The following is a 27,415-nucleotide window of genomic DNA, read 5'->3' as shown; positions in this document are numbered from 1 at the left end:
CCATAGGTGTTAGCAATGAGAAGCTTTGTCTTACAGCTGTAAGCAATTAGGAATTACCTTTTCTCACTCAACATTGCTGAAAATAATTAATAGGCTTCAATATTCAATTAAGTTAAAGGGGACTTAGGTTACTCAATACCTTGTACAAATGGGCAGAGTGCATGTACACACACCTCCCAAATGTACCTGAAATTTATAACGAGGGATCCTCCAACTGGTGTAGGAACCTAATTTGCATATTTAAGCAGCCTCTCGCCAGTTTCAGGTGAGTGGGCTGCTTATCATTTACAGGCTCGCCTGAACAATCACATCAGGTGGGCCTTCAGCACCATGGGTGGCCAAGATGCCCCCACCTCCCCATTTTCAATTGCCAGATACCTTTTTTTCAAGTGAGAAATAGGTAGCCAGCATTTGAAAATCCCTGTGGTGTCACTCTCAATATAACATATAATCTAAAGTGTGAAGGACACAAAAGGTATAACAGATGTGCAAATAAGAACATTTTTTCTTCTCTCGTGCTGTCTCTCTCTCACATACACACACCCATATGCACTTTCTCATGGAGTCATTTATGGCACAGAAGGAGGCCATTCAGCCCATTGAGTTTATGCTGGCTCTCCACGGAGTAATCCAGTCAGTCCCACTCTCCCACTCAATCCCATAGCCCTGCAAGTTTATTTCTTTCAAGTGCCCATCCAATTTCCTTTTGAAGTCATTGTCTCTGCTTCCACCACCCTTGTGGGCAGCAAATTCCAGGTCATTACAACCCGCTGCATGGAAAAAGTTCTTCCTCATATTCCCCCTGCATCTCTTGCCCAAAACCTTCAATCTATGTCCCCTAGACCTTGTACCATTAGTTAATGGGAACAGTTTTTCCTTGTCTAACTTATCTAAGCCCGTCATAATCTTATACACCTCAATTAAATCTCCCCTCAACCTCCTTCATTCTAAGGGGAACACCACCAGCTTTTCCAACCTAACCTTGTAACTAAAATCCCCCATCTGTGGAACCATTCTGGTAAATCTCCTCTGCACCCTCTCAAGGGCCCTCGCATCTTTCCTAAAGTGTGGGGACCAGATCTGAACGCAATACTCCAGTCAAGGCCTAATCAGAGCTTTATAAATGTTCAGCATAACTTCCCTGCTTTTGCACTCAATGCCTCTATTTATGAAGCCCAAAGATCCCATATGCTTTACTAACCACTCTCTCAATATATCCTGCCACCTTCAAAGATCTGTACACATGTACCCCCAGGTCCCTCTGTTCCTGTACACTGTGCTATTAAGTATATATTGCCTCTCCCTATTTCTTCTGCCAAAATGCATCACCTCACACTTGTCAGTATTAAATTCAATCTGTCACTTGTCTGCCCATTCTGCTATCCTATGTCCTATTGCAGGCAGTTTATATCATCCTCACTGTTTGCTGCACCTCCAAGTTTGGTGTCATCAGCAAATTTTGAGATTCTACTCTGTATTCCAAGATCCAAGTCATTTATATATAGCAAAAAAAGCAGTGGTCCCAGCACTGACCCTTGGGGAACACCATTGTCTACCATCCTCCAGTCTGAAAAACAACCATTTACTATGATTCACTCTTTGCTGTCCTTAAGCCAATTTTTTTTATCCAATTGGACACTGACCCTCCTATTCCATGAGCTTCAATTTTGTTAACCAGTCTTTTGAACAAAGGAAAGAACAAAGAAAATTACAGCACAGGAACAGGCCCTTCGGCCCTCCAAGCCTACGCCGATCCAAATCCTCTATCTAAACCTGTCGCCTATTTTCTAAGGGTCTGTATCTCTTTACTTCCTGCCCATTCATGTATCTGTCTAGATACATCTTAAAAGACGCTATCGTGCCCGCGTCTACCACCTCCGCTGGCAAAGCGTTCCATGCACCCACCACCCTCTGCGTAAAGAAATTTCCACGCATATCCCCCCTAAACTTTTCCCCTTTCACTTTGAACTCGTGTCCCCTAGTATGTGGTACCTTATCAAACACATTTCTAAAATCCAAATAAACAACATCCACTGCATCACTCCACGTGATATCAAGAAACGAGTGAAGGCAGTGGATACTGCAAAGGCTATGGGCCCAGACAATATTCCGGCAACAGTACTGAAGACCTGTGCTCCAAAACTTGCCGCGTCCCTAGCCAAGCTGTTTCAGTACAGCTACAACACTGGCATCTACCCGGCAATGTGGAAAATTGCCCAGGTATGTCCTGTCCACAAAAAGCAGGACAAGTCCAACCCGGCCAATTACCGCCCCATCAGTCTACTCTCAATCATCAGTAAAGTGATGGAAGGTGTCATCAACAGTCCCATCAAGCGGCACTTGCTTAGCAATAACCTGCTCAGTGACGCTTCGTTACAGTCTTGGTTCAAACATGGACAAAAGAGCTGAACTCAAGAGGTGAGGTGAGACTGACTGCCCTTGACATCAAGGCAGCATTTGACTGAGTATGGCATCAAGGAGCCCTAGCAAAACTGTTAATGGGAATCAGGGGGAAAACTCTCTGCTGGTTGGAGGCATACCTAGCACAAAGATGGTTGTGGTTGTTGGAGGTCAATCATCTCAGCTCCAGGACATCACTGCATGAGTTCCTCAGGGTAGTGTCCTAGGCCTAACCATCTTCAGCTGCTTCATCAATGACCTTTCTTCAATCATAAGGTCAGAAGTGGGGATGTTCGCTGATGATTGCACAATGTTCAGCACCATTCGCGACTCCTCAGATACCAAAGCAGTCAGTCTAGAAATGTAGCAAGACTTGGACAATATCCAGGCTTGAGCTGATAAGTGGCAAGTAACATTCGTGCCACACAAGTGCCAGGCAATGACCATCTCAAACAAGAGAGAATCTAACCATTTCCCCTTGACATTCAATGACATTAGCATCGCTGAATGCCCCACTATCAACATCCTAGGGGCTAACATTGACCAGAAACTAAACTGAACCAGCCATATAAATACTGTGACTACAAGAGTAGGTCAGAGGCTGGGAATCCTGCGGCGAGTAACTCATTTCCTGACTCCCCAAAGCCTTTCCACCATCTACAATGCACAAGACAGGAGTGTGATGGAATACTCCATTGTTTCCCTGCTTGAGTGCAGATCCAACGACACTCAAGAATCTCAACACCATCTAGGGCAATGTAGACCACTTGATTGGCACCCCATTCACCACCTTAAACATTCACTCCCTTCAACATTCACTCCCTTCCAGTGGCGCACAGTAGCTGTAGTGTATACCATCTACAAGATGCACTGAGGCAACTTGTCAAAGCTTCTTCAACAGCACCTTCCACACCCACAAACTTTATTGTTGAGAAAAACAAGCAGATAGGAACACTATCACCTCCAAGTTCCCTTCCAAGTCATATAATATCCTGACTTGGAAATATAATCACCATTCCGTTATTGGTGCTGGGTCAAAATCCTGGAACTCCCTACCTAACAGCTCTGTCTTGTGTTGATACTTCTGCAGACTGCAGTGGTTCAAGGCGGCAGCTCACCACCACATTTTCAAGGGCAATTAGGGATGGGCAATAAATGCTGGCCTTGCCACTTATGCCCACATTCCATGAATAAAAACAAATTTTGAAAAACTGAGCAGGAACTGCTGAAAGCTTAAGAAAAATATCCCATCACCTTGTCTAGTGGTATTGATGCATCCTGGAAAGTTTCAAGTTAAAGCCCAGGCTTATAAGAGAGACTGAGGCCTTCAAATAAAAAAAAGATGTTAAAATGGCCATTTCTCCGACGATCCCGACATTCTTCCGACAAGCTTATGGAAGGAGACTAAGAAACTCCTGTAGGAACTCTCAATATATTTTATGTTTCCTATTTCAATGTCTACTGTCTTATTAAGTTATTAGACATCAAATTTATATCACTGACATTCGAATTATATTCTACTTAATTTCTGCGTGTTATTTGATGTGCAAATATATTTTAATCGGCAATTTTTTTTTATTCAGAGTGAGTAGAGTTGAGAGGTCAGCATTAGGATCTCTGCGGAAGAAGATTTTTGCCCACAAATCAGACCTCATCAGTGAATTTGAGCATTATGATAAGAATAAAACAGGTAGGGTTACAATGTCCAATTGTAAACAAACTGATTCATTCACATAATCTGAAAGCCCCCAATTGGTGACCATTGTCCAGCCCAATCATTTAACACCTCTTATTTGGTAAAGAACTAACCATAAGCACAATTTTCATGCAATAGCAATCTAGGTTAAAATGTAGCAAAAGTTGACATTAAACTTTTACCATATAGCATGTTCAAGGTTGGCCAAATACACAAGAGCAGTCATATTTGATGTAATTTTGAAAAAATTATTCTAACTAGGACATTTTACAATGCAATGAATGTAAATTACTTTGCACGCAGGAATGTTTTTGCCTTAAAAGTTGATCTCCAGGCTCCAAACTGTTTCCGTTTAATATACTAAACAAGCCCATTCCAATACCTAGTTTTGAGCTGAAGAAAAACTGAAATTAATCTGTTTAACACTAAGCCACCCAAAGCCTTCAGTGCTGGATGCATAAGGCAGTTTGTGGAGGATGCAAACAGTTCAAAGAATGAAGAACCTATGTAGTAGCTAATCCATTTTTCTTTATGCTGCAACCTCCACAGACTGTGGAGGTAAACCAACATAGTACAGATATTGGAGCTAGAGGAATCATGACATCAGCTATTGTACCCCATCTCCCAAACTTAGACAACGTCTGATAGATGTACCAACATTTGTTTTTGATAACACGTGAACATGTGTTGTTTTCTTCCAATACATAGGTAAAATTTCACTGAATGACTGGGCAAATGCTATGGAGACAATCTTAGCTCTGGGTCTGCCGTGGCGTGTTTTGCGATCCCAACTTGTGCCCAGTGCTCCTAACGGACTTCTGAATTTTTACTTATGGTTTGATGATCTTGCCATAGAAAAACCCATTGCACAGGTAAGAAGTATGGATTTCACAATGTACTTTCATAGAGATACAGCGCCGAAACAGGCCCTTCGGCCCACCGAGTCTGCGCCGACCATCAACCACCCATTTATACTAATCCTACACTAATCCCATTTTCCCTCTCACATCCCCACCTTCCCTCAATTCTCCTACCACCTACCTATACACTAGGGGAAATTTTTACAATGGCCAATTTGCCTTTTAACCTGCAAGTCTTTGGCATGTGGGAGGAAACCGGAGCACCCAGAGGAAACCCACACACCCACACAGAGCAAACTCCGCACAGGCAGTACCCAGAACCGAACCCAGGTCGCTGGAGCTGTGAGGCTGTGGTGCTAACCACTGCGCCGCATAAATATTTGGAAACAATGAGACATGCATAATGTGCAGTGTTTTATGTCTATTTGGACTTTCCTAAAACACTTCACATATAATGAATTACATTAAACCATAACAACTGTTATATAGGCAAATGCTCAGTTAATCTGTTTTTGCTGGCAATGGCTCAGGCTGAACAGTTAGCCAAACTGAGATATTAGCTGTTAGATTAACATATTTGAACAATTAAGAAATGATAATTGTGTAGCTGTTGATATATCTGGGCTGACACTGCAGTGAAATTTGGTGGGAGTGCTGCACTTTCAGAGATGTTGTCTTTTGGATGAAATATTAGGAGGGGTAACTAAAAGCTTGGTCAGCGAGGTTAGATTTTAAGTACGGTCATAAGGGAGGAGAATGAGGCAGAGAGAAACAGAATTCCAGAGCTTCGGGCTTGATGACCGCAGGCACAACCATTAATGGTGGGGCAAAGGGTGCAGGGAATCCACAGTAGGCCAGAGTTATAGGAATGCAGAATTTTCAGAGGGATGTCGGAGATTACAGAAATTGGTAGGGTGGCACAGTGGCGCAGTGGTTAGCAACGCAGCCTCACAGCTCCAGGGACCCGGGTTCGATTCTGGGTACTGCCTGTGCGGAGTTTGCAAGTTCTCCCTGTGTCTGTGTGGGTTTTCACTGGGTGCTCCGGTTTCCTCCCACATCCAAAGACTTGCAGGTGATAGGTAAATTGGCCGTTGTAAAAAAAAATTGCCCCTAGTGTAGGTAGGTGATAGGGAATATGGGATTACTGTAGGGTTAGTATAAATGGGTGGTTGTTGGTCGGCACAGACTCGGTGGGCCGAAGGGCCTGTTTCAGTGCTGTATCTCTAAATAAAATTTTAAAAAAAAAGTAAGGCCACAAAGGGATTTGAACACAAGGAAGAGAATTTTAAATTGGAAGTCTTGTGGGACCAGGAACCAGTGTAGGTCAGCAAGCACAGTGGTGATGTTGCCCATGTTGCAGGATTTGATTGGGGTTAATATATGGAGAGCAGAAGTTTGGATGAGCTGAAATTTATGGAGGGTAGGTGGTCAGCCAGGAGAGCATTAGAATAATCAGGCCTGGAGGTGACAATTGCACGGATGAGTATTTTGAAAGCAGGTGAGTGATGCAATGGAGCTAATCTGATTCATTCCACTTGATATGAAGAAACAGCTGAAGGCGCTGGATACTGCAAAGGCTATGGGCCCTGACAACATTCCAGCAATAGTACTGAAGACCTGTGCTCCAGAACTAGCCGCGCCCCTAGCCAAGCTGTTCCAGTGCAGCTACAATACTGGCATCTACCCAGCATTGTGGAAAATTGCCCAAGTATGTCCTGTACACAAAAGCAGGACAAATCCAACCCGGCCAATTACCACCCTATCAGTCTACTCTTGATCATCAGCAAAGTGATGGAAGGGGTCGTCGACAGTGCTATCAAGCGGCACTTGCTCAGCAATAACCTGCTCACTGACACTCAGTTTGGGTTCCGCCAGGGCCACTCAGCTCCTGACCTCATTACAGCCTTGGTCCAAACATGGACAAACCAGCTGAACTCCAGAGGTGAGGTGAGAGTGACTGCCCTTGAAATTAAGGCAGCATTTGACTGAGTATGGCGTCAAGGAGCCCTATCAAAGCTGGAGTCAATGGGAATCAGACGGAGAGTTTTCCACTGGTTGGGGTCATACTTAGCACAAAGGAAGATGGTTGTGGTTGTTGGAAATCAATCATCTCAGTCCTAGGACATCACTGCAGGAGTTCCTCAGGGTTGTGTCCTAGGCCCAACCATCTTCAGTTGCTTCATTAATGACCTTCATAAGGTCAGAAGTGGGGATATTCACTGATGATTGCACAATGTTCAACACCATTCTACTCCTCCGATATTGAAGTAGTCCATATCCAGATGCAGCAAGAACTGGAGAACATCCAGGCTTGAGCTGATAAGTGGCAAGTCACATTTGCGCTGCACAAGTGCCAGGCAGAGAATTCAACCATCTCCCCTTGACGTTCATGGCATTACGATTGCTGAATCCCCCACGATCAACATCCTGGAGGGTCACCATTGACCAGAAACTGAACTGGACCAGCCACATAAATACTGCGGCTACAAGAGCAGGACAGACGCTGGCAATTGTTAGTGAGTAATTCACCTCCTGTCTCCCCAATGCCTGTCCACCATCTACAAGGCAAAGTCAGGAGTGTGATGGAATACTCTCCACTTGCCTGGATGGGTGCAGCTCCAACAACACTCAAGAAGCTCGACACCATCCAGGACAAAGCAGCCCACTTGATTGGCATCCCGTTCACCACCTTCAACATTCCCTCAGTCTGTAACATCTACAAGATGCACTGCAGCAACTCACCAAGCCGCCTTTAACAGCACCTTCCAAACCCGTGACCTCTACCACCTCAAAGGACAAGGGAAGCAGGTGCATGGGAACACCACCACCACCTGCAAGTTTCCCTCCAAGCCACACACCATCCTGACTTGGAACTATGTCGCCGTTCCTTCAGTCATGTCAAAGTATTCATGATCAACATCAACAAAATCCTGGAACTCCCTTCCTAACAGCACCCCAAGGACTGTAGCAGTTCAAGGCAGCAGCTCACCACCACCTTCTCAAGGGCAATTAGGGATGGGCAATAAATGCTGGCCTAGCCAGCGACACCCACATCCCACAAACAAATAAAAAAGTGAAAGTAGGCAGTCTTTGTGATAAAAGGTGACATGAGGTCAGAAGCACAGCTTAGGGTTAAATAGTACACCAAGGTTGCGAACAGTTGGCTTCAAACTGAGATAGTGGCCACAGTGGGAATCACTGGTGATGGTACAAAGTTTGTGGCAGGGTTAAAAGACGATTGCTTCAGTTTTTCCATGTTTAACTGGAGTTATTTATGACTCATCTGGGACTGGATGTCAGACACGTAGGCTAAAAACACAAAGGCACTGAAGCGAGAAAACTGAACGTCCTCACTGTTCAGCATTCCAGTTGGCAAAATCTGTGCAAAGTGCTTTATTTTGCATTGTACATTTCATTCTGCTACACCCCAGAACGTTCCACCGCTATTTAACCCCAAGCTGCATTTAGACATGTTTGATATATACAGGTTTTTTTGTCATCTTTGAAGTGGCTACAGAAAACTAATTCATGGTAAAAGACATTCTAAGAGTCTATAGAGAAAGCTACTAGCATGGGTAGAGTGTTGGCAATTGTATCAATAGCTGATCTGCCACCCAGATGTGACGAGTGTAAGAAACATGTCCATCTTGTGTCAGTAAAGGTTGCTGATCTGCCTGGCATCCTTTTTTTTTAATTATAAGGCCTTTTTATTTTTGCAGCACATACAACCCAGTTTGCTGGAAATGCTTTACAGAAGCAGGACCAATTTGGAAACCATTTTTAGAATTATTGACAGTGACAACTCTGGTAAGCGCCGATTCCAAAATAGAGTCAGAGTTATACAGCACAGAAACAGGCCCTTCGGCCCATCGTGTCTATGCCGGCCATCAAGCACTTCTCTATTCTAATCCCATTTTCCAGCACTTGACCCATAGCCGTGTATGCTATGGCGTTTCAAGTGCTCTTCTAAATACTTCTTAAATGTTGTGAGGGTTCCTGCCTCTACCACCCCTTCAGGCAGTGTGTTTCAGGTTCCAACCACCCTCTGGGTGAAAATTTTTTTCCTCAAATCCCCTTGAAACCTCCTGCCCCTTACCTTAAATCTATGCCCTCTGGTTATTGACCCCTCCGCAAAGGGAAAAAGTTTCTCCCTATCTATCCATCGATGCCCCTCATAATTTTGTATACGAGGAAACATCCTTTCCAAATCCACCCTGTCAAGACCCCTCAGAATCTTGTATGTTTCAACCAAGACACCCCTCACTCTTCTAAACTCCAGCGGATACAAGCCTAACCTGTACAACCTTTCCTTATTAGTCTAGTAAACCTTCTGTAAACTGCTTCCAACACATTTACATCCTTCCTTAGGTTAGGAGACTAATACTGTACACAGTACTCCAGATGTGGTCTCACCAATGCCCTGTATAACTGCAGCATAACCTCCCTATTTTTGTATTCAATTCCCCTCACAATAAAGGATAACATTCTATTAGCTTTCCTAATTACTTGCTGTACCTGCACATTAACCTTTTGTGATTCATGCACTATGATACCCAGATTCCACTGCATCTCCAAAGCTCTGCAATCTCTCACCATTTAGATAATATGCTTTATTCTTCCTGCCAAAGTGGACAATTTCACATTTTCCCACATAATACTCCATTTGCCAGATCTTGGCCCACTCACTTAAATTATCTATATCCCTTCATAGCCTCATGTCCTCTTCACAAGTTACTTTCCTATGTATCTTTGTCTCATCAGCAAATTTAGCAACTATATCTTTGGTCCCTTCATCCAAGTCATTTATATAAATTGTAAAATGTTGAGACCCCAGCACTGATCCCTGTCGCTTACCACTCATTACATCTTGTCAATCAGAAAATAACCCATTTATGCCTACTCTTTGCTTCCCGTTACCTCGCCAATCCATGCCAATGTTACCCACTACACCATGAGCTTTTATTTTCCACAATAACCTTCGATGTGGCACCTTATCAAATGCTGTGGGAAAAGAATCTTTTGTAGAGACTAAAATGTTTTAACTGCTACAAGTGTGGGCTGCTGTAATTCTGAAGTTACTATGATATAGCAGCTATCAAAGTATCAATGATCAACATGATCAGAAGACACAATGGATTGAATGACACTTAGGAAAGAATTGAAAACAATTTAACAAAATTACCTATTTGGTTGCTGGACAAATACTCAAACTGTATATAGCTTTGCCAACAGACTGCCAAACTCACCATGTTGTTCAAGTTACACTAATCCAGGTGAAAGGTTCCTACCTATTTCATGCTGGTGTTTCAGCATTACACTATGCCTGTGTTACCAGGGGTTAACCCGCAACAGAAATTTATATAATTTATCAGTGCCATTCTCAAAATGAGAAGCTGCAGTTGATAAAAATCAATGTTTATAATTGGAAATGTCAAATTGTACTCCAACAAGATATAGCATGGAGAAGGGGAGAGTGGGAAAATTAGCAAGAAAATAATGAAAATTTAATTTGTTGCTTGGTGTCATGGAAGCAAAATAAATTGCATTTTCATGTCTGTGACAGGTTTGATATCATTTGAGGAATTTCAAAAAACTTGGAAACTTCTCAGTTCCCACTTTAAGACTGAGATTAGTGATAAAGCGATTGGTGACCTGGCTCGCAGTATGGATTTCAATAAGGATGGAAGTATAGACATTAACGAGTTCCTTGAGGCTTTCCGTCTGGTCGATAAATCCAGTTACTAAGATGGAGATGCTGGTCTGCTGATAATTCCACAAAGTGAACAATTGAGCATGGTGGTTTACGCAAAGAACGAAAAGAAAGATAATCTCTCAGTGAAGTGGTCATGGTGACAATGGTAGATGGATTTATGTGAGCCTTAAAATCAAATGTAAACAAGCATCCCCAATCCAAGTACAGAACTTCAGCATTTGATCCCACCGTGTAGGTCTTCTGTCCTGATTTTTGGTAGATTTAGTTATAGATTTTTCCAGCTGTGTAAAAAATGCAAACTACACAACAATCTTTACCTGTGCCTGAAAAAGTGCTGCTGAATTGTGTCAGTGATCCATTTTCATATATTAAGCACTGAACAGTTCCTTTTATTAAAAGAAACCATCGCAAAGAATTTCAGTGCGTCAAGTACACTTTACTTGGGTCATGTTTGTGCTGGATAACATTGATAAAAAAGGATATTCCAAAAAACTCCCAATCACACCTCATTACTATAGTAAAAAAAGAATCTCACACTACCCATACAGCATATTAATGTGCATACTGTTTCAAGGAGCAGGTTAATTATACAAGGTGTCATCTGCCAAGAATGAGGCATATTAATTTTGCCACATGGACATTACATTTCAAATTGTTGCTGGGAAGAAGAGAAGGCCTGTTACAAGGACTGCCAGACCTTGGCTGGAAAAAAACATTTACATACTAACATACATTGAAGGTAGGGAAGCGCATTCCATTCCCTGCTAAGGTGATACAATACAGAGCCAAGATGTGGTCAGTACAGTTAGTCACATGACTAACTTGCTTGGCAGCCTGGGGGTTTCTGAATTGTACAGTTTGAACTGAGAGTCTGGAGAAAGCTGTTTGCTCCTGGATTGAAAAGACCTCTCCAGGCTGGCTCACCACAGCCTCTCCTGTCTGCTCCCATCTCTTTCTCATGGAACTCCAAAACTGACTGAAGACACATGAACCCTGAGAGAGAAGTCTCCTACAGTGAACAAGTTTTAAGAATAATACTGGGCCCCAACAAAAAGCAAGATCTACCTACAATCAAGACTCTACAGCAAGTTCAAAGCACAGCAACAAAAAACCCTCTTCAGAGATTGCCTCAAACTTTTCCACTTTACTTTTCCTCTACTCTTTCTGTCCCTATCTGCATGTGTGTATTGCGTATGTATGCTATCGTGGGCGTGGTGTGTATCTGTAGGCGTTAACCAAATTAGAGTTTAAATTTAATAAATTTCAACTTTTCTTTAAACCTAAGAAAGCCTGTTTGTGCTGGTTTCTTTGACTTATAATTGGAAAGTGGTGAACAAGGATTCACCAAGGGGGAGCTAAAAACACGGTGTGTTTAAAATTAAACCCTGTTACAGTAAGACCAGGTGAAGGCTGAAAGGGAACTTGAAACCTCTTCCTCACCTGGTCGGAACAAAGGGGATTATTGCAAATTCAATCAGATTAGTTCATTGACATTTCCGATTTACTACTTTTCATAGTAACTCAATGTATAAACTTCAAGTTGCTATGACCATTTAACTTCACAACTGTGAGGAGGGGTTAAGGAGATCCATGAATAGAGCAACAGGAGACATGAAGCCTCCCTGAATCCATGTATGCTCATATTTGCCATTTTCCTTACATTATGAATCTCAGTGAACTACAACTTCCATTTCCTCCCTGTACTTAGGTGCAGAAATTGTATAAAGTGGAATCCTAGGCAGAAGATTATAGTTACAGAGTACATAAAAAGAAGCACTTTGGTAAACTTTCAATTCTGGCTCATGGAGACCTACAGAAAGATGACTTGCAGTGCTAACATTTCCATTATTTAAAAGCCTAGGAGCAGGAGTAGGCCATTCAGCCCATCGAGCCTGTCCCGCCATTCAATATGATCATGGCTGATCATCCACTTCCATGCCTTTTTCCCACACTATCCTCATATCCCTTTATGTCATTTGTATTTAGAAATCTATCAATCTCTGCTTTAAACATACTCAATGACTGAGCTTCCACAGCCCACTGGGGTAGATAATTCCAAAGATTCACAACCTTCTGAGTCAAGAAATTTCTCCTCATCTGTGTCCTAAGTGGCTTCCCCCTTATTTTGAAATTGTGTTCCCTGGTTCTAGACTCCCTAATCAGGGGAAACATCTTAGCTGCATCTACCCTGTCTATCCCTTTAAGTATTTTGTAGATTTCAATGAAATCACCTCTCATTCTTCGAAACTGTACAGAATACAAGCCCAGTTTCCCCAATCTCTCTTCATAGGAGAATCCCGCCATCCTGGGAACAAGTCTGGTGAACCTTCACTGCACTCCCTCGAAGGCAATAATATCCTTCCGAAGGTAAGGGGACCAAAACTGCACACAATACTCCAGGTGCTGTCTAACCAAGGTTGTATACAACTGAAGCAAGACTTCACTACTCCTGTACTCAAATCCTCTTGCGATAAAGGCTAACATACCATTAGCCTTCTTAACTGCTTGCTCCACCTGCACGTTAGCTTTCAGTGACTTATTGACAAGGACACCCAAGTCCCTTTGTACATCTACAATTTCTAATCTCTTACCATTTAAGAAATACGCTGCACATCTGTTCCTCCTACCAAAGTGGATAACCTCACAGTTTTCCACATTATATTCCATCTGCCATGTTCTTGCCCACTCACTAAGTCTGTCAAAATCCCCTCGAAGCCGCTTTGCATCTTCCTCACAACACACATTCCCACCTAGTTTTGTGTCATCCGCGATCTTGGAAATACTACATTTGGTCCTCGCATCCAAATCATTGATATATATTGTGAACAGCTGGTGCCCAAGCACTGATCCCTGCTGTAACCCACTAGTCACAGCCTGCCAACGCGAGAATGACCCATTTATTCCTACTCTCTGCTTTCTGCCTGTTAACCAATCCTTAATCCATGCCAGTATATTACCTCCTATCCCATGTTCTTTAACTTTGCTAACCAACCTCCTGTGGGGGACTTTATCAAAAGCCTTCTGAAAATCCAAGGATACCAAGTCCACCGACTCCCCTTTATCAAATCTGTTAGTAACATCCTCAGAAAACTCCCAAAAGGTTCGTCAAACATGATTTCCCATTCGTAAATACATATTTAGACACACATGAACAAATAAAATCAGTTCTGCCATTACAAACCTCCAACCATTGAAAGAATCACGAACCTCAGCAAGCTGATACAAATTGAGAACCTCACTGAAAGATTGACCAAACTTCGCACTTAAATAGTCAAGTAGTCATTTGAAGTTCAGTCATTGTGAGAAAACAGCTACAAAATTACAAAAAAGCATGTACAGAGAAAGTCCATTCAGCTCACCAAATCCATTTCTTACACTCAGTGCTATTTGCAATTTGGCCCATTTTGGAATCTGCCCCACTTACTTATCATCTGAGGGAAGTTCTGCAAAATCTCTCCATAACCCTCAAAAGCAGTCTAATGAGGTGCTATGATATCTACACCATTCCATTATTTGAAAATCAACATTTGTTTTCTATAGATAGCATTTCCAGACTCTCAGTCAAACAAGAAGCACCATGTTCCATCCCCAAAGGAAATTAATCAAGACTGTGTATATACTGAAACACAATTCTCACTCAGCGTAAAGAACTGGAGCAAATCACTTGACAACAGTTAGCTTCGACTAAACAGTCCCAAGAGGGAAATAAGTTTTTTTCAGGCTGGAGATCTAGAGGAGGCTTGCGTGTCCAGGAAATGTCAATGGAATTATAAAAATGTTCTGTGGCTGAATGATATCTGGCTCAAACTATGAAAACAACATTAGAAGCATCAGAAGCAGAAGGTTATTAAAGCAAACGGTTTATTTAGAATTTATTTCCTCTTTGCATAATTATTACAAACATTTCACACACTAAAAGTAGTTCTTCAATAGAGATCCTTGTCTGGCCTGTGGCTCACAGTTACCACTCCCAAAAACTTATATTGTACTTATATGTTTCAAAGTGACCATTATCAGATACAAATGATTCAAGGGAATGATTTGTAAACCCGACTGCCACTAACTTAAACTCCCTGCTGGATTAAAAAAAAAAAGGAGCTGCATACATTGACGAGAAATATCATGACTAACATTTTTTTTTTTTTTAAAAGTCAACTCTCCAAGAACAAATCCAATTCCTGATGCTCCTTGTGATACTATAAATATGCTTGTATGAGTTTAAAAAAAATAAAGTGGGTTTGTATATCCAGCACGTGTGCTTCTCTGGCATTTATAACATTTAATTGTTTAACAATTCACCATTCCAGTCTCCAGGGCTATTAGGTCCAATAAAGTACACTTCAAATTTTCCACATTCATGACATATCAAGGTCACATTTTCAAGCTGTATAAACTATTCAAAAGTACTCAGAACAGTCAAATACACACTCATCCAATATAAGCAAAACTCCCATTGCATGCTTTTTAAAAAATATAAGGAAACCCCAATTTGCTCCTGACTTAGTCAGTACCAATATAGCCATTCCTGTTCAATGCAAGTCTGGTTATTAGCAGCATTTAAAAATAAATCTGTCCCAACCTATTGCATAGAACAGGAAAATCATCATATTTATACACTTTAAAAAATTGTAAAGAAAAGTTAAGATAGGAATCCAGAAATTACCATTTGCAGTATTAGCGGATAAATGCTCAATGCACTTAAACAGGTTAAAGCCTACGTTAAAATAGCAGATTGAAGAATGTCCTATAATTTAAACGTTCCTCCCCTAATATTGCAAACAGTAGTTTCTAAAAGCTATGCTTTTACACATGCTAAACAAAGTCAGCCATCAGTCACATCTCTATTGCAAAGTTTTGTAACTGGCTGCTCTATGAAAGGGTTGATGCACCTTAGGGTAAATATCAGAACCCCCAAAGCTACAGACTTTTCTGAGATGACTGCAGCATTTAATGAAGAATGGCAATAACATTTCTTTCTCCACTCCTACACCAAAGTTCTAGCTTGTAAAAATGGAAATGCTATAACTTTTGGGCAGGTGGGATGAACCAAAAAAGTTTGGACAGGGAGGAAAATATCCTTCTTAACTACAGTGATATTACAGAAAAGCCATCAACTGAAAAGGTCACGTCGAATATGAACACTCTCATTAAGGCCCAGCTCAATTAGCTTCACATCCTCCAAATCTTCTTTCAGGACACTGATCAAATGACTCAGCCCTTCCTGCTGCAACTTCAGGTGCTAGGAAGAGAAATGATCTATATTAGAAGGTGTTCATAAAGATGTTGGTATGTATATGTGAGCAGAATTAGCTTTGAAGATCAGCAGGTCTATAACAACATTTTTGTTGACAAAATTTAATAGAATGATAGTAAGCAAATTAAGATGACATTTTTTCACATTGGTATAATGATGTCTACTTGAAATTGTTTTTGATGCAACATTGCTTAAAACTTTAGTTTTACTTTCTAAAACAGCATGAAATATAAAGGACTAAGATTCTGTAGTGTCAAAATCTAATCTGCGCAATAATCATTCATATTCAAACATCAGTATATTTTCTTTCCATGAAATTTGTTCTTGCTAATTGGGAAAAGGTTGCAGCTTTTTTTACCTGCTTGATTTCTCCCAAGAGATCCACATCAACACTGTATCTCTCCTCTGATCTGACAGCTCCGACATGATTCTGCATTCTTATCTGAGACATCAGTTCATTCAGACGGCCCTGCACACAAACATCATTACTGCAACATGCTGCCTTTTCCATTTACATTTCTTAACGACCTCCCTAATCCAGTTAGAAGTGCTCATGGCAAACTGTTCTGGCTGTATTACACTGAATTCCAAGAAAATAATTATTTTGTACCTTAAACTGGGTTGGTGCATTTAGTTCACACTGGATAGTATCTAACTGCACACGAAGCTGCTCTTCTTCCGCCTGAATAGCATAACCAGCTTTCCTCTGGATTTCTTGTTTTATTAACACCTCGAGAGAGAAAACAACATAGGGACTTGAGAATTGATTACTCTTTGCAAGTTGCACACGTAGACCTCCATCCTTCCACAATCTATGAGAATACTCACAGAAGTTTAGAATGCAGGAGAAAGCACTCAGACCATCATGTCCATGCTGGCTCTTTGCCAGATTGATCCAAAATCTTTATTTTAGGTGATTATAAAGATTTCTCTTTTTGTGGGAATAAACAAAGTTTTATTTTCCTACTGCCCCATTCTCTCCCCATAATCCTGTATCTTCAAAATCTGGACCATTTCGAAGAAGAGCATGGGAGTTTTCCCCGGTGACCTGACAAATATTTATCCCACAATCAGCATCACTAAAAAAAAACCCCACAGATTACCTGGTGATTATCACATTGTTGTTTGTGGAAGTTTGCTGTGTGCAAATTGGCTGCCAAGTTTCCTACATTACAACAGTGAATACACTTCCAGAAGTACTTAATTGGCTGTAAAGCACTTTGGAACATCCTGAGGTCATGAAAGGTGCTATATAATTGCAAGTTTTTCTTCTTTCTTTTATCTTTTTCGGTTTACCCAATTTTCTCTTAAAAGATGCAATGGTGTCTCCCTCAACGTTTCCATGCTTCAAAAATCTGATGCATAAAGAAACTTCTCACAATATCCCCGTAATAATGTAAAACTGATTATCACACCTTAATAACTCCCCAAGTAGAGAAAATAGTCTTTACCCATCACTGTCAAAATACTTAATTTGAAAAACGTTTACAAAATCTCCTCAGCCTTCACTGTTTCAGTAAAAATAGTCTCATCACCTTCTAACAACAATTTTTATTTATATAGCACCTTTAACATAATAAAATGTCCCAAGATGCTTCGCAGAGGCATTCATTTTTAATTCTTCCTTACCGAATCAAGTTGTGCACTCTATGGCTTTAATATCCTTTCCATAAAACTGCACACAGTACTTTAACCGTGGCTGAAGCATTGACTTGCACAAATTTATCATTATCTCTCTGCTCTTATACTCTATGCCCGTGTATAAAACCCAAAATGTTATCACTGTTTCATTAATGGTTTTTATCTACTTGTGTTCACACTTTCAATAAACCACGTATCGAACTCAAAATTCTCTGTTCATCCACTCCTTTCAGTATCTTTCCATTGAGTATTTCTCTCCCAAAATACACAGCCTCACACTTGTCCATATTAAACTGTTTCTGCCCATTCTACTCATCTGTCTCTGCCCTCCTCACTGTTTGCAAAACCTCCTTTTGTCACTAGCTGCTTTCGATAGCATACTCTATGCCCAAGTCCAAATCATTAATATACAAAAGTAGATCCAGAACTGACTCTTGGCATTCCACACTTCTTCAATCCAAGCAAGGCTGATTAACCCCATTACTCTCTTTTCTTTCTAGCAACCAACTTTCTATCTGTGCTGATACACTTGCTCTTAGATAAATTCTTTGTTACAGAAGTTAGACTGCAAAATTAAATTCTGAACATAATCTGCTAAAAAATTACCATGGTATAAATATTCACAAAAAGAGAAACATCTAAAATAAAAGTGTGTGCAATTATTGGGTAAAATAGGGTGGAAGTTCCATTAAGATCTCAACTGCTTTCACAACATTCTTGCATCAAGCTGCAGTGGTATGGAATTATTAGTGATCAGTGACAAAGATAGGAATCATTTGTCAGAAATAAAAACAGAAAAGGTTGGAAATATACAGGTCAGTCAGTATCTGTCGAGAAAAGTTAGTCAAGTTCTGTTGAAAGATTACACACCTGAACTGTCATAACCTGTCTTTTTCTCTTTAATGTTGCTGACCGACTTGCTGTGCATTTCCAGTATATCACTTTTATTTTGCTATTTCTCAACACACTTGATCAGAATTCAATCTTCTGCTAGCATTTACAGCCAGATTTCCCATGTCCTGCAAACAGCTGATCTTGAGTGTGCTATCCAGTACAGCACTGCTCAAGAGGTGAGGTGCCTGGTCTGAAGAGAACTGACCCCTTAACCTCTCAGGCCCAAAGCCAGCACAGGGTAACTTTCTGTGTCTCAGGGAAGAGCTATGATTAATGACTTATTAACCTAAGGCTCTCCAGGCTTGGAAAGTGACACATAAAATAGGATTTAATCCAGTTATAAAACACTTACTGGGATAGGCAAAGTGAACCTGAAACAATGCATTCCTACAAGTCAGGGCAGCAAAGCAAGATGACACATTCAGGATTGTGACGGGAAAATTTGGGACAAATGCGCGGATTATTTATTTACAAAGTTTGTGATCAACAGCAGTGACAGGTTAGCAAAAAGAGTGCTTGAGGCCAGGACACTGGACACATTTTTTTTTAAAAAGCTAGATGTTGTGATGGGAAGACAGCAAGATTAGCATCCTGGAAAGGTGAGATCAAATGATCAAAAGGATACTCTTCAAACAAATTTATCCTGTGAAACAAAATTATGAGGATTCCACAGAGGATTTGTAGAGGCCAGACTGCCTAGTTACTCAGATCAGGAAAGGTTTGGGAGGAAGGAATGATGACACCATAAGATTAAGCACACAAGAGAGGGGATGGGAACTTTGATTATTTAGTGACTAAGACATTGTCATTTCACCTTTGACACTGGAGTTCAAGTTCAGTGAGACTTATGGAATGAGAATTGATGCTGCTGGCTTCAAGTGTCACACACAAAATCAGTTTGGGCAGTCCTCATTTTTGTTCTTAATGGGCATTTATCCACAGCTTAAAACTCATCCCTATTCAGCGCCAACTGTGAACCAATTTTACTCAGAGAAGCCTTAATGGTTGGTGTGGGAAATGGTGGAAAAAACACAAGTTATGTTGGGAATGCTCATTGGAAGTGGGAGATGAGACATTTGGGCTGGGGTACAGCACAGTAGTTCTGTCCTGTAATGCCTAATCCGTGAGAACTCCTCTCTGATGCTAAATATCAGAAGTCACATGTCAAAAAACCCCCAACAATGTATATTTTTAAAATGTTTTAAATTTGCACACACAAATTGCAACTAAATATATTAAATTACCTGCAAGACTTTATGAGCTTGGTCCATCAGTTTTCTCTTGTACTGGGAAATCTTTGCTACAGTTGTGGCCTGGTTCTTCTGCAGTTCATTTACATCCTCAGATATAATCTGTGTTTGTGGATGGAGAAAACACAGCAGGTGACTACTTTTTTGAATTTTACGAATATGTTAAATAAACATGTCACAGCTATGAAACTCAATCCATACAATGGCTGTATTTGAGTGATGGTGTAAACAGAAATCAAGATCTTGCAGGTTAGGTCTAATCTACCCATTACTCAAACTGTCCAGTAAGTGCAAGATGTACATCTGATTCCTGTTTTGTTGCATCGCATCAATGAAGAGTTTTGAGAGCATCAGTCACATCTTGCATATAACAACAAATCACAGAACAGCAAGCAATACACAAAAGGGAAAAGGAAACCCTGTGATATCCTGACCTCCTTCCTTCAAGAAAAGGAGCCAAACAGCTGCTAATGTAAAGAAACCTCCAGCAATTAGAATCTAGTTGACCCATGGGCCTATTTCAACCATTGCCTACAGGGAGTACCAGAGCAAAGTTCTTATAGGGACAGACAAGGTTCGCAGCTAAATATTACAAATATGCTCCAGACACCACACTCCATAGGACATCAGCAAGCATAAAATAAAATCACTGCCAGTCACAAGCAAGGTTTGCTCTGGAATAAAACATACATCAGGATTATGCTTTTCTAATCTCTCAGAAAACATGCTTCCTGCAGCCATGAGTCAGTATGTCAAGCGATTTGCTCCCAGGACTTAGCCATTGCTGCTTGAATCAACTGGTGGAAGCTGCGATGTAGCAGCCCAGCATTAACTTTTCTGACAATTTGACACCTCCCTCTCCCTGTAAGGAGGCAGCAGCTCAGGTTGGCATGTCCCCACAGTGACATACGAGAACTGAATCTGCATCCTAGCATTGCATGGTGCACATTAATGGTGTTGGACACAGCATCCAGGAGCTTTCTTATTAATATATCACACAAATGAGCATTTATCTCCTCTCAGTCCAAAGTGCTTCCCTGCTCAACTGTACAACCTTCTCCCCATCCCTCAATCTTACTTTTGGCTTTGTTCCCTTTTGCCCCAGCAACACAGAAGAGTTACAAGTTTTTCAACTAAAATGTAACATTTGTTGAGGACATAAATCAGGTTTTCATTCTAGCCTCCTTGAGATCACAAATTATTTATGTCTTAGAGGAAGGGTAAGCAGCCTACTCTCCTACCCAAATCACACTGAACTGGCTTTGAGGAACTTAACAGTGACCGGAGCACCATCCTCTGATTTAACTTGCTGGCAGGCAACTGAGATCAGCAACTAGCAGATTTAAACAACATTCTCAACTGCTGCACTGCCACCAACTGGTGCCTCAATGAGTTGCACTTCTCCACTGTCAATAAAAAAAAAACACAGATAAAGAAATTAATTTGAGATAACCTAAATTACTTATAGGCCGGGATTTTACCCTAGGCGGACGGGAGCTGTCCACCGACCTGAAAAGTCGGTGGCGAACCTTCTTCCGCCTAGCCTGGGGATCCGACTCGTATTTTGCGGGTCGCCAGGCTTTAATTGGTCTGAGGTGGGACTTCCACCCGCTTGAAGCAGGAAGTCCCGCCTAATAGAGCTGCCAGCCAATCAGTGGGCCGGCAGCTCTTCGTTCCAGCAGCGCGGGAGTGGCGGCAACTGCTGGGACTGCAGCCCAGCTACCTGATGATGATGTCGGGGAGCCAGGAATGCAGGTACGTTTTCGTTGCCCCTCTGGGGTGATCGGTCGGGTCCCGGCGAGGCAAGGGTGGTCGACTGGGTGTACGGGAGGGTGTGTTGGGTGTTGGGGGTGGTTGGGTCATTGGGGGCGGCCCTCCGTCGGGCACAGGGCGCCAGATCATGAGCCCCCCCCCACCCCACTCCCCAGGATGTCAGACAGCTGCCAGCTTTTAACAGGCGGCTTTTCTCGGGCCTGGCCGCCTGACCGGCCACAGGTAAAATCCCCGTAGAGGCAGGCGGAGGCCCTTAAGTGGCCACTTAAAGGGCCTTGATTGGCCTGGGACAGACAGGCTGTTTTGCGTTGCCGCCGCCCTGCGTAAAGTGGCGGAGATGGGTCGGGAAGGGACCCCTGAGCCTCCTGCTCCATTTTATGCCCCCCACCCGCCACCTTCCTGCTCTGGGGGGCGTAAAAGTCCAGCCATAAGTTTCTGTTCCCAAGCACGTTCAATGAGACAATGTTCACGGTACAGTGCTACGGACAGTTAGACTCCTAATTTCTTCCCAACAGCCACTGTACTGAAAAGATCTCTAACAAAAAATAATGGATGCTCAAGAATTTGTTCTGGCCCTAGTCACTTTCCAAAGCATCACTGCACAACTCACAACTCCATAATGATAACTGATAATATTAAGAATCCTGCAACAAGCAATATCTAAGTGCAGAGAACTGACACAATGGCATAAAAAATAGCTTTTAAAGCTGGAATCCCTACTCACATCCAGTCTGCTTTGATGCTGTTTTGTCATCTGTTCCTGGAACTTAAGCCTCCTCAGCAATTCCTTAAAACCAACCATGGGGACTGGTATCAGTCTTGGGGAGGAGAGAGAGAAAAAGAGTAGTTAGTAATCTAGTTCAACATGTCATTTATAATAATCCTTTGAAAGAGTTTTCAATTTTTTATATAAAATACACACACAAAAGGAGGTTTTCTGCAGAACATTAAATGAGCCAAAATGATTAAAATTTTGTAAAGTGAGAAAAAAAATCAAATATTTTGTTATACGAAGCTAACTCAATGGTTTGAAAACTAAAAAACATTAATGGCTATATACACTAATAAATTACACTGGGTCAAAGTATACTGTGGAGTAAAATCACAAGCGTTGAATGGATGAATGGTGCTCAAATGTGTGTGAGTTATTTAATTCAAGTGCACTGGTGACAGAATAGTCACTCCTTAAATATAAAGCGTAGAGAAAAAACATCAAATCTGTTTATAATTAGTGTATTCGACAATTTTTTGATGTTTCAAGTACAACTATAAATATCTCCTCTTTAACTAAGCCAGAATGTTCCACGACACAATTCATTTAATAAGTTTGGGAGCTCCATTGCTGTGTGGTGACTAACCTCAAATTACAACATTAAGAAGAATTTATAGATCACCTATAATGGGTTCAATTGTCATTTATTCGCACCACAAACCATTTTGGCTACTTTAGAACCATCACGTAATGAACACATGGTCATCACCCTGTCCCTGGTTGCAGTTAATGTATTACCATAAAAGGAACTGAGGCCTTGAAATTACACCCAAAGAGATTAATGAATGACTGCTTAATCTGTTCATCTCAAATCCCTCTCTGACCTACACCATTTGTTTTCAACAGGTTATCTCCAGCGCAAAAACAAAACAGAGAAATCTCAGATGAACACATTCAATATTTGCACACAACACATAAAACTTTATACAAATCATGTGAGCAAAAGCAAAAACAATTGTAATTTAATGATTTCCACTAGCCACGCGATGGGTTTTTCCAGAAGGAGAAGATAGAAAAACCTACTTTTCAGGATCAGGATTATCAACTTTGGCCTGTTCCCAAATTATTGGATCAACGCCTGTAATAGAAAATGACACCAGTAACTGTAACATTCACTGCCAGGGTTTCTTCAAGACTGAGGCTGTTTTGTTAAAACGGACAAGTGAGCAATAGTTTTGTATTTCTGCAACATATTACTGTGAGTCACTTAAGATAACTTCATTTAAGTCAATATTCCATCAGCTCTCAATTACAGCCCAGAGCAATATTGTTGAAATTTTAATAAAAACCAAATGGAAAAAAAATTAAAATACCTTTTATAACATAGAAGTAAAACTTCACAGAACTTTCATGAACCTACACTTTCAGTAGCATGGATGTTTGGAGCACTGAATTTTATAATAGGTTAAACTTTACTTCTGCACTCAGACATTTCATTGGGTGGCAGCAATGCTGCTCCCTAATCAAAACACCAAGGTGTATCCAAGTGGTGTAAGAGGTGTCGACATCCCTCGGAAATGTTACCTTCCTCTTCCTTCCCGATCATCAGGATGAGACTCTCAGAAATTGCCCTCTTGGGGGGTGGCGGGGGAGAGGAGAGAAGAGTCCAAGTGCATCAGACAGTTAACACCAAAATGTTATTGTGTATTGTAGTTCTTGAGTCCAGTACTGTAGTGCAGAAGCTATTGAACCACATTATCTGCTCATTTCTAGATAACAGGGATACAGGTAGTTGTTTTATAACACTAAAGTTTCACTACACACCAGCAGGGGGGTTCTGTAGCAGCTGTTTCATCTGAGCTGGAGAAAGTTCTGTCCTGGGCAGGGCAACAACCACTCCTAACTGCATCAGGTGATTCTTCACATTATTCTGCTCCAGTGAACTGTAGAGGTTTGTTGCTGAAACTCTTCTGGAATTCCCATTCGGAAAACGTTCAACAACATAGATTACCATTTCTGTTCTGAAAATCAAAAAAAAAATTGTCTTTACATCTAACTTTCCTCTGCAATTACAAGCACCACTCGTGTGAACTGATCAGTTAACCAAACCTTGGACATCTCTTGCATGCCTGTGTGTACAATTATTTTAGTCATCCCAGAAAATGCAATTGCGTAAGAGTCTCAATTCTCTTCATCTATAAACAGCAGCCCGCTTGATTGGCACCCCATTCACAAACATTCACTCTCTCCATCACCGACGCACAGTGGCAGCAGCGTGTACCATCTACAAGATGCACTGCAGCAACGCACCAAGGCTCCTTAGATAGCACCTTCCAAACCCGCGACCTCTACCAACTAGAAGGACAAGGGAGCAAATGCATGGGAACACCACCACCTGCAAGTTCCCCTCCAAGTCACACACCATCCTGACTTGGAACTATATCGCCGTTCCTTCACTGTCGCTGGGTCAAAATCCTGGAACTCCCTTCCTAACAGCGCTGTGGGTATACCTACCCCAAATGGACTGCAGCGGTTCAAGAAGGCAGCTCACCACCACCTTCTCAAGGGCAATTAGGGATGGACAATAAATGCTGGCCTAGCCAGCGATGCCCACATCCCATGGATGAATTTTTAAAAATGCATTTGGGGTAAAATGTACTTGGAAGGTCACTACTATTTAAATTTTTAAGCACCAATATGTTAACTTTGGGAAGCTTCAGATTAGTTACATTGTGATTTATTTACACAAACTTAGAGGGAAAGGGAAGAAACAATTTCAATATTTAGGTATAATAAAAACAAGAAATGCTGGAATCACTCAGCAGGTCTGGCAGCATCTGTGGAAAGAGAAGCAGAGTTAACGTTTCGGGTCAGTGACCCTTCATCGGATGAAGGGTCACTGACCCGAAACGTTAACTCTGCTTCTCTTTCCACAGATGCTGCCAGACCTGCTGAGTGATTAAAGCATTTCTTGTTTTTATTTCAGATTTCCAGCATCTGCAGTATTTTGCTTTTATTTCAATATTTAGGTCCATGCTTATCACCTTGGTCATACATATAATGGTCCACTTATTGCTCAGCACTGAATGTGCTTTTTCAAAAGGCTGAAGAAGCTTGCACAGACTAAGGAATTGTAATAGCTTGCTGATTACTTGATATATATTTTCTTTATTTGCCATCAATTAAACTCAACTCTCAAGTTATACTGATACTTTAGTTACAGTGCAGTGACCATCTCTTAAGATATAAAGCAGCTATGGATGGCATTGTATGTTGTATATGCTACTCTACCCTTTTACATCTGTAAGTTTGAATCCAGCCTAGACTGATGAGAAAGCATCTCCTTCCTGATGGTTGTAAGGAACCTATTTGAGATAAGTCCTATGTGAAAAAAGTTTAGACAACTTCAAAGAAGTGCAAATATTCAAACAAAACAGTCCACATGCAGCAATCTTACTGAGAGTGGTTATAAGGAAGGCTTGTGTGGGAAATGGGGGAATAATTACACTGATGTAATAAGCAAGGAAGCTTTGAAAATAATAGTTAAGAGAAATTAAAGGTCACCAATCTGAAACTTTAACTTTGTTTCTCTCTCTCCACAGATGCTGTCTGACCTGCTATGTGTTTCCAGCATTTCTGCTCGATTCAGATTTCCAGCATCTGTAGAATTTTGCTTTAGTTAGTCAAAATTGTTGGAGTAGAACAGAGAGAGTATTACCCTTTATCAGTGCTACAGCTGACGTGGGAGAGTTCAATGCTGAAAGCGAGTAGAAATGTATTCCCAGTCATTACTAATTTCCTTTCACCTTCAGCAGAATTACATAAAATAACTAACTGGCATACACTGCACTTACTGATCATCTGGCAATGCTCGGATTCCTTCAACATTCACCATGATTTGCTGCAACCCTCCAAGAATTTTGTGCAATGATTCCACGAGCAGTTGCTGCTGGTTTCGAATGTCTGCCTCTTTTTTATTAAAAGCCAAAGCTACCAGACCATCCTCATCCTTATTACTGGGTATGCAGCTGAAACCAACAGTCTATGGCAAGGTGAGAAACATAGGAGTTTTAAGGTTAATTACATTCACATGTCTTCAAGATCTGTCTTGAACTGCATAGAAACGTAACAAGACTACAGTAACAGGGATGGTAGTTCAGAGAAATATCTGCCTGACAATATCAACCATGCACACAGTTTTAAATGTTAAAATGCTAACCAGCATCAATCCCTGCAGCACCGTTCACAAGATAATTTATTTTAGTAGCCTATATCATTACAAGTTACAACGATGGGCTTCCAGGCCGAGAGGTCTGAATATTGGACAATCTTTGATAGAACAATACGATCTGGTTGCTCCAATAACAATCAGGTTGAAGTATAGTGGTCAGTTTTCAGATTGGGCTAAAATCTGGGTTGCTGTTGAACCCTGGTTTTGAAGCCAATCAGGAATTTAAATGGTGCAGAGTTTGATATAGAATGATAACATGAAGTTAGCACAAGAAAGAAAATTTAAACTTTACAAAAAATGGTATAACAGGGTTTGAAGTACTATGTTAAGTATTCAAGTACTTCAGCACAATGTTGGAAGATTAAAAACTATTTTTTTCCACTCAAGTTAACTATCCCAATTGCTTAGGGATTTTGCACAGGAGACGGGTAATTAAACCATTTCACTACCTCTATAAGGGCAACAAGAGCATCTCAGCTGTTAAGTTTGGTAGCAGCCATGTTCATTTGCTACCTGTGTCAACAGTGCCCGTCATACAGCAGGCACAGGCAGCATTGCCATCAGAGGTAAACCATTAACTCAACAGTGACAGAGCCCACAGCCTCTGACGCGCACTATACCAGTGGCTCACATAACAAAAAGATTGTTGCCAATTTCAAGGGTGCTGTCAGCAGCAAGTGTGCAATATAGAGTACAAGATATAGAATAAACTTCTAACAGTGTACCCAAGGTCACCTCTGCAATAATCAACACAAAAATTATGAAAACCCTCCTTAGTGCTCCAAAAAATTCCTTTCCTTGCCACCCTCCCTAACCCATGCATTCCACCTCTCCTAGCACACACAAATAATGTAAACATTTAACTGTAAAATTCTTTTTATTCATCCATTGGGTGAAATCCTTTTATTGATCAGGGCTCGCCTCTTTTAAATAGATGAGGTCTCCTTTATGGTTAACAGAATGGTTGGGTTTGCAACAAATCCATACTCAC

General features: G+C 41.2%; 2 protein-coding genes across 8 annotated transcripts in view; one reads left to right on the top strand and one right to left on the bottom strand.

Moving 5' to 3' along the window:
* The window catches only part of ppef2a (protein phosphatase with EF-hand domain 2a), a 54,618-nt gene extending 43,917 nt beyond the window's left edge, over positions 1–10,701 (top strand). Inside the window, exons 14-17 of the mRNA XM_068014409.1 lie at positions 3,984–4,090; positions 4,805–4,968; positions 8,676–8,763; positions 10,520–10,701. Of these exons, the coding sequence (XP_067870510.1) occupies positions 3,984–4,090; positions 4,805–4,968; positions 8,676–8,763; positions 10,520–10,701 (541 nt within the window). The remainder of the gene's footprint in view (positions 1–3,983; positions 4,091–4,804; positions 4,969–8,675; positions 8,764–10,519) is intronic.
* A 3,811-nt stretch (positions 10,702–14,512) lies between these two features.
* nup54 (nucleoporin 54) overlaps positions 14,513–27,415 on the bottom strand; it is a 64,696-nt gene continuing 51,793 nt past the window's right edge. For all 7 annotated transcript variants that reach the window (XM_068038594.1, XM_068038585.1, XM_068038611.1 and 4 more), the window contains 8 exons: positions 26,048–26,235; positions 24,018–24,214; positions 23,277–23,331; positions 22,206–22,299; positions 19,703–19,810; positions 16,534–16,653; positions 16,282–16,392; positions 14,513–15,908 (listed from right to left, as the gene is read on the bottom strand). In XM_068038594.1, the coding sequence (XP_067894695.1) occupies positions 15,780–15,908; positions 16,282–16,392; positions 16,534–16,653; positions 19,703–19,810; positions 22,206–22,299; positions 23,277–23,331; positions 24,018–24,214; positions 26,048–26,235 (1,002 nt within the window). In that variant the 3' untranslated portion in view covers positions 14,513–15,779. The remainder of the gene's footprint in view (positions 15,909–16,281; positions 16,393–16,533; positions 16,654–19,702; positions 19,811–22,205; positions 22,300–23,276; positions 23,332–24,017; positions 24,215–26,047; positions 26,236–27,415) is intronic.

This window comes from Heterodontus francisci, chromosome 1 (genome assembly GCF_036365525.1).
Source record: "Heterodontus francisci isolate sHetFra1 chromosome 1, sHetFra1.hap1, whole genome shotgun sequence".
NCBI classification, from domain to species: Eukaryota; Metazoa; Chordata; class Chondrichthyes; order Heterodontiformes; family Heterodontidae; genus Heterodontus; species Heterodontus francisci.
Note: the sequence above shows the minus strand (reverse complement) of the source record. Positions and strands in the feature narration are given on the sequence as shown.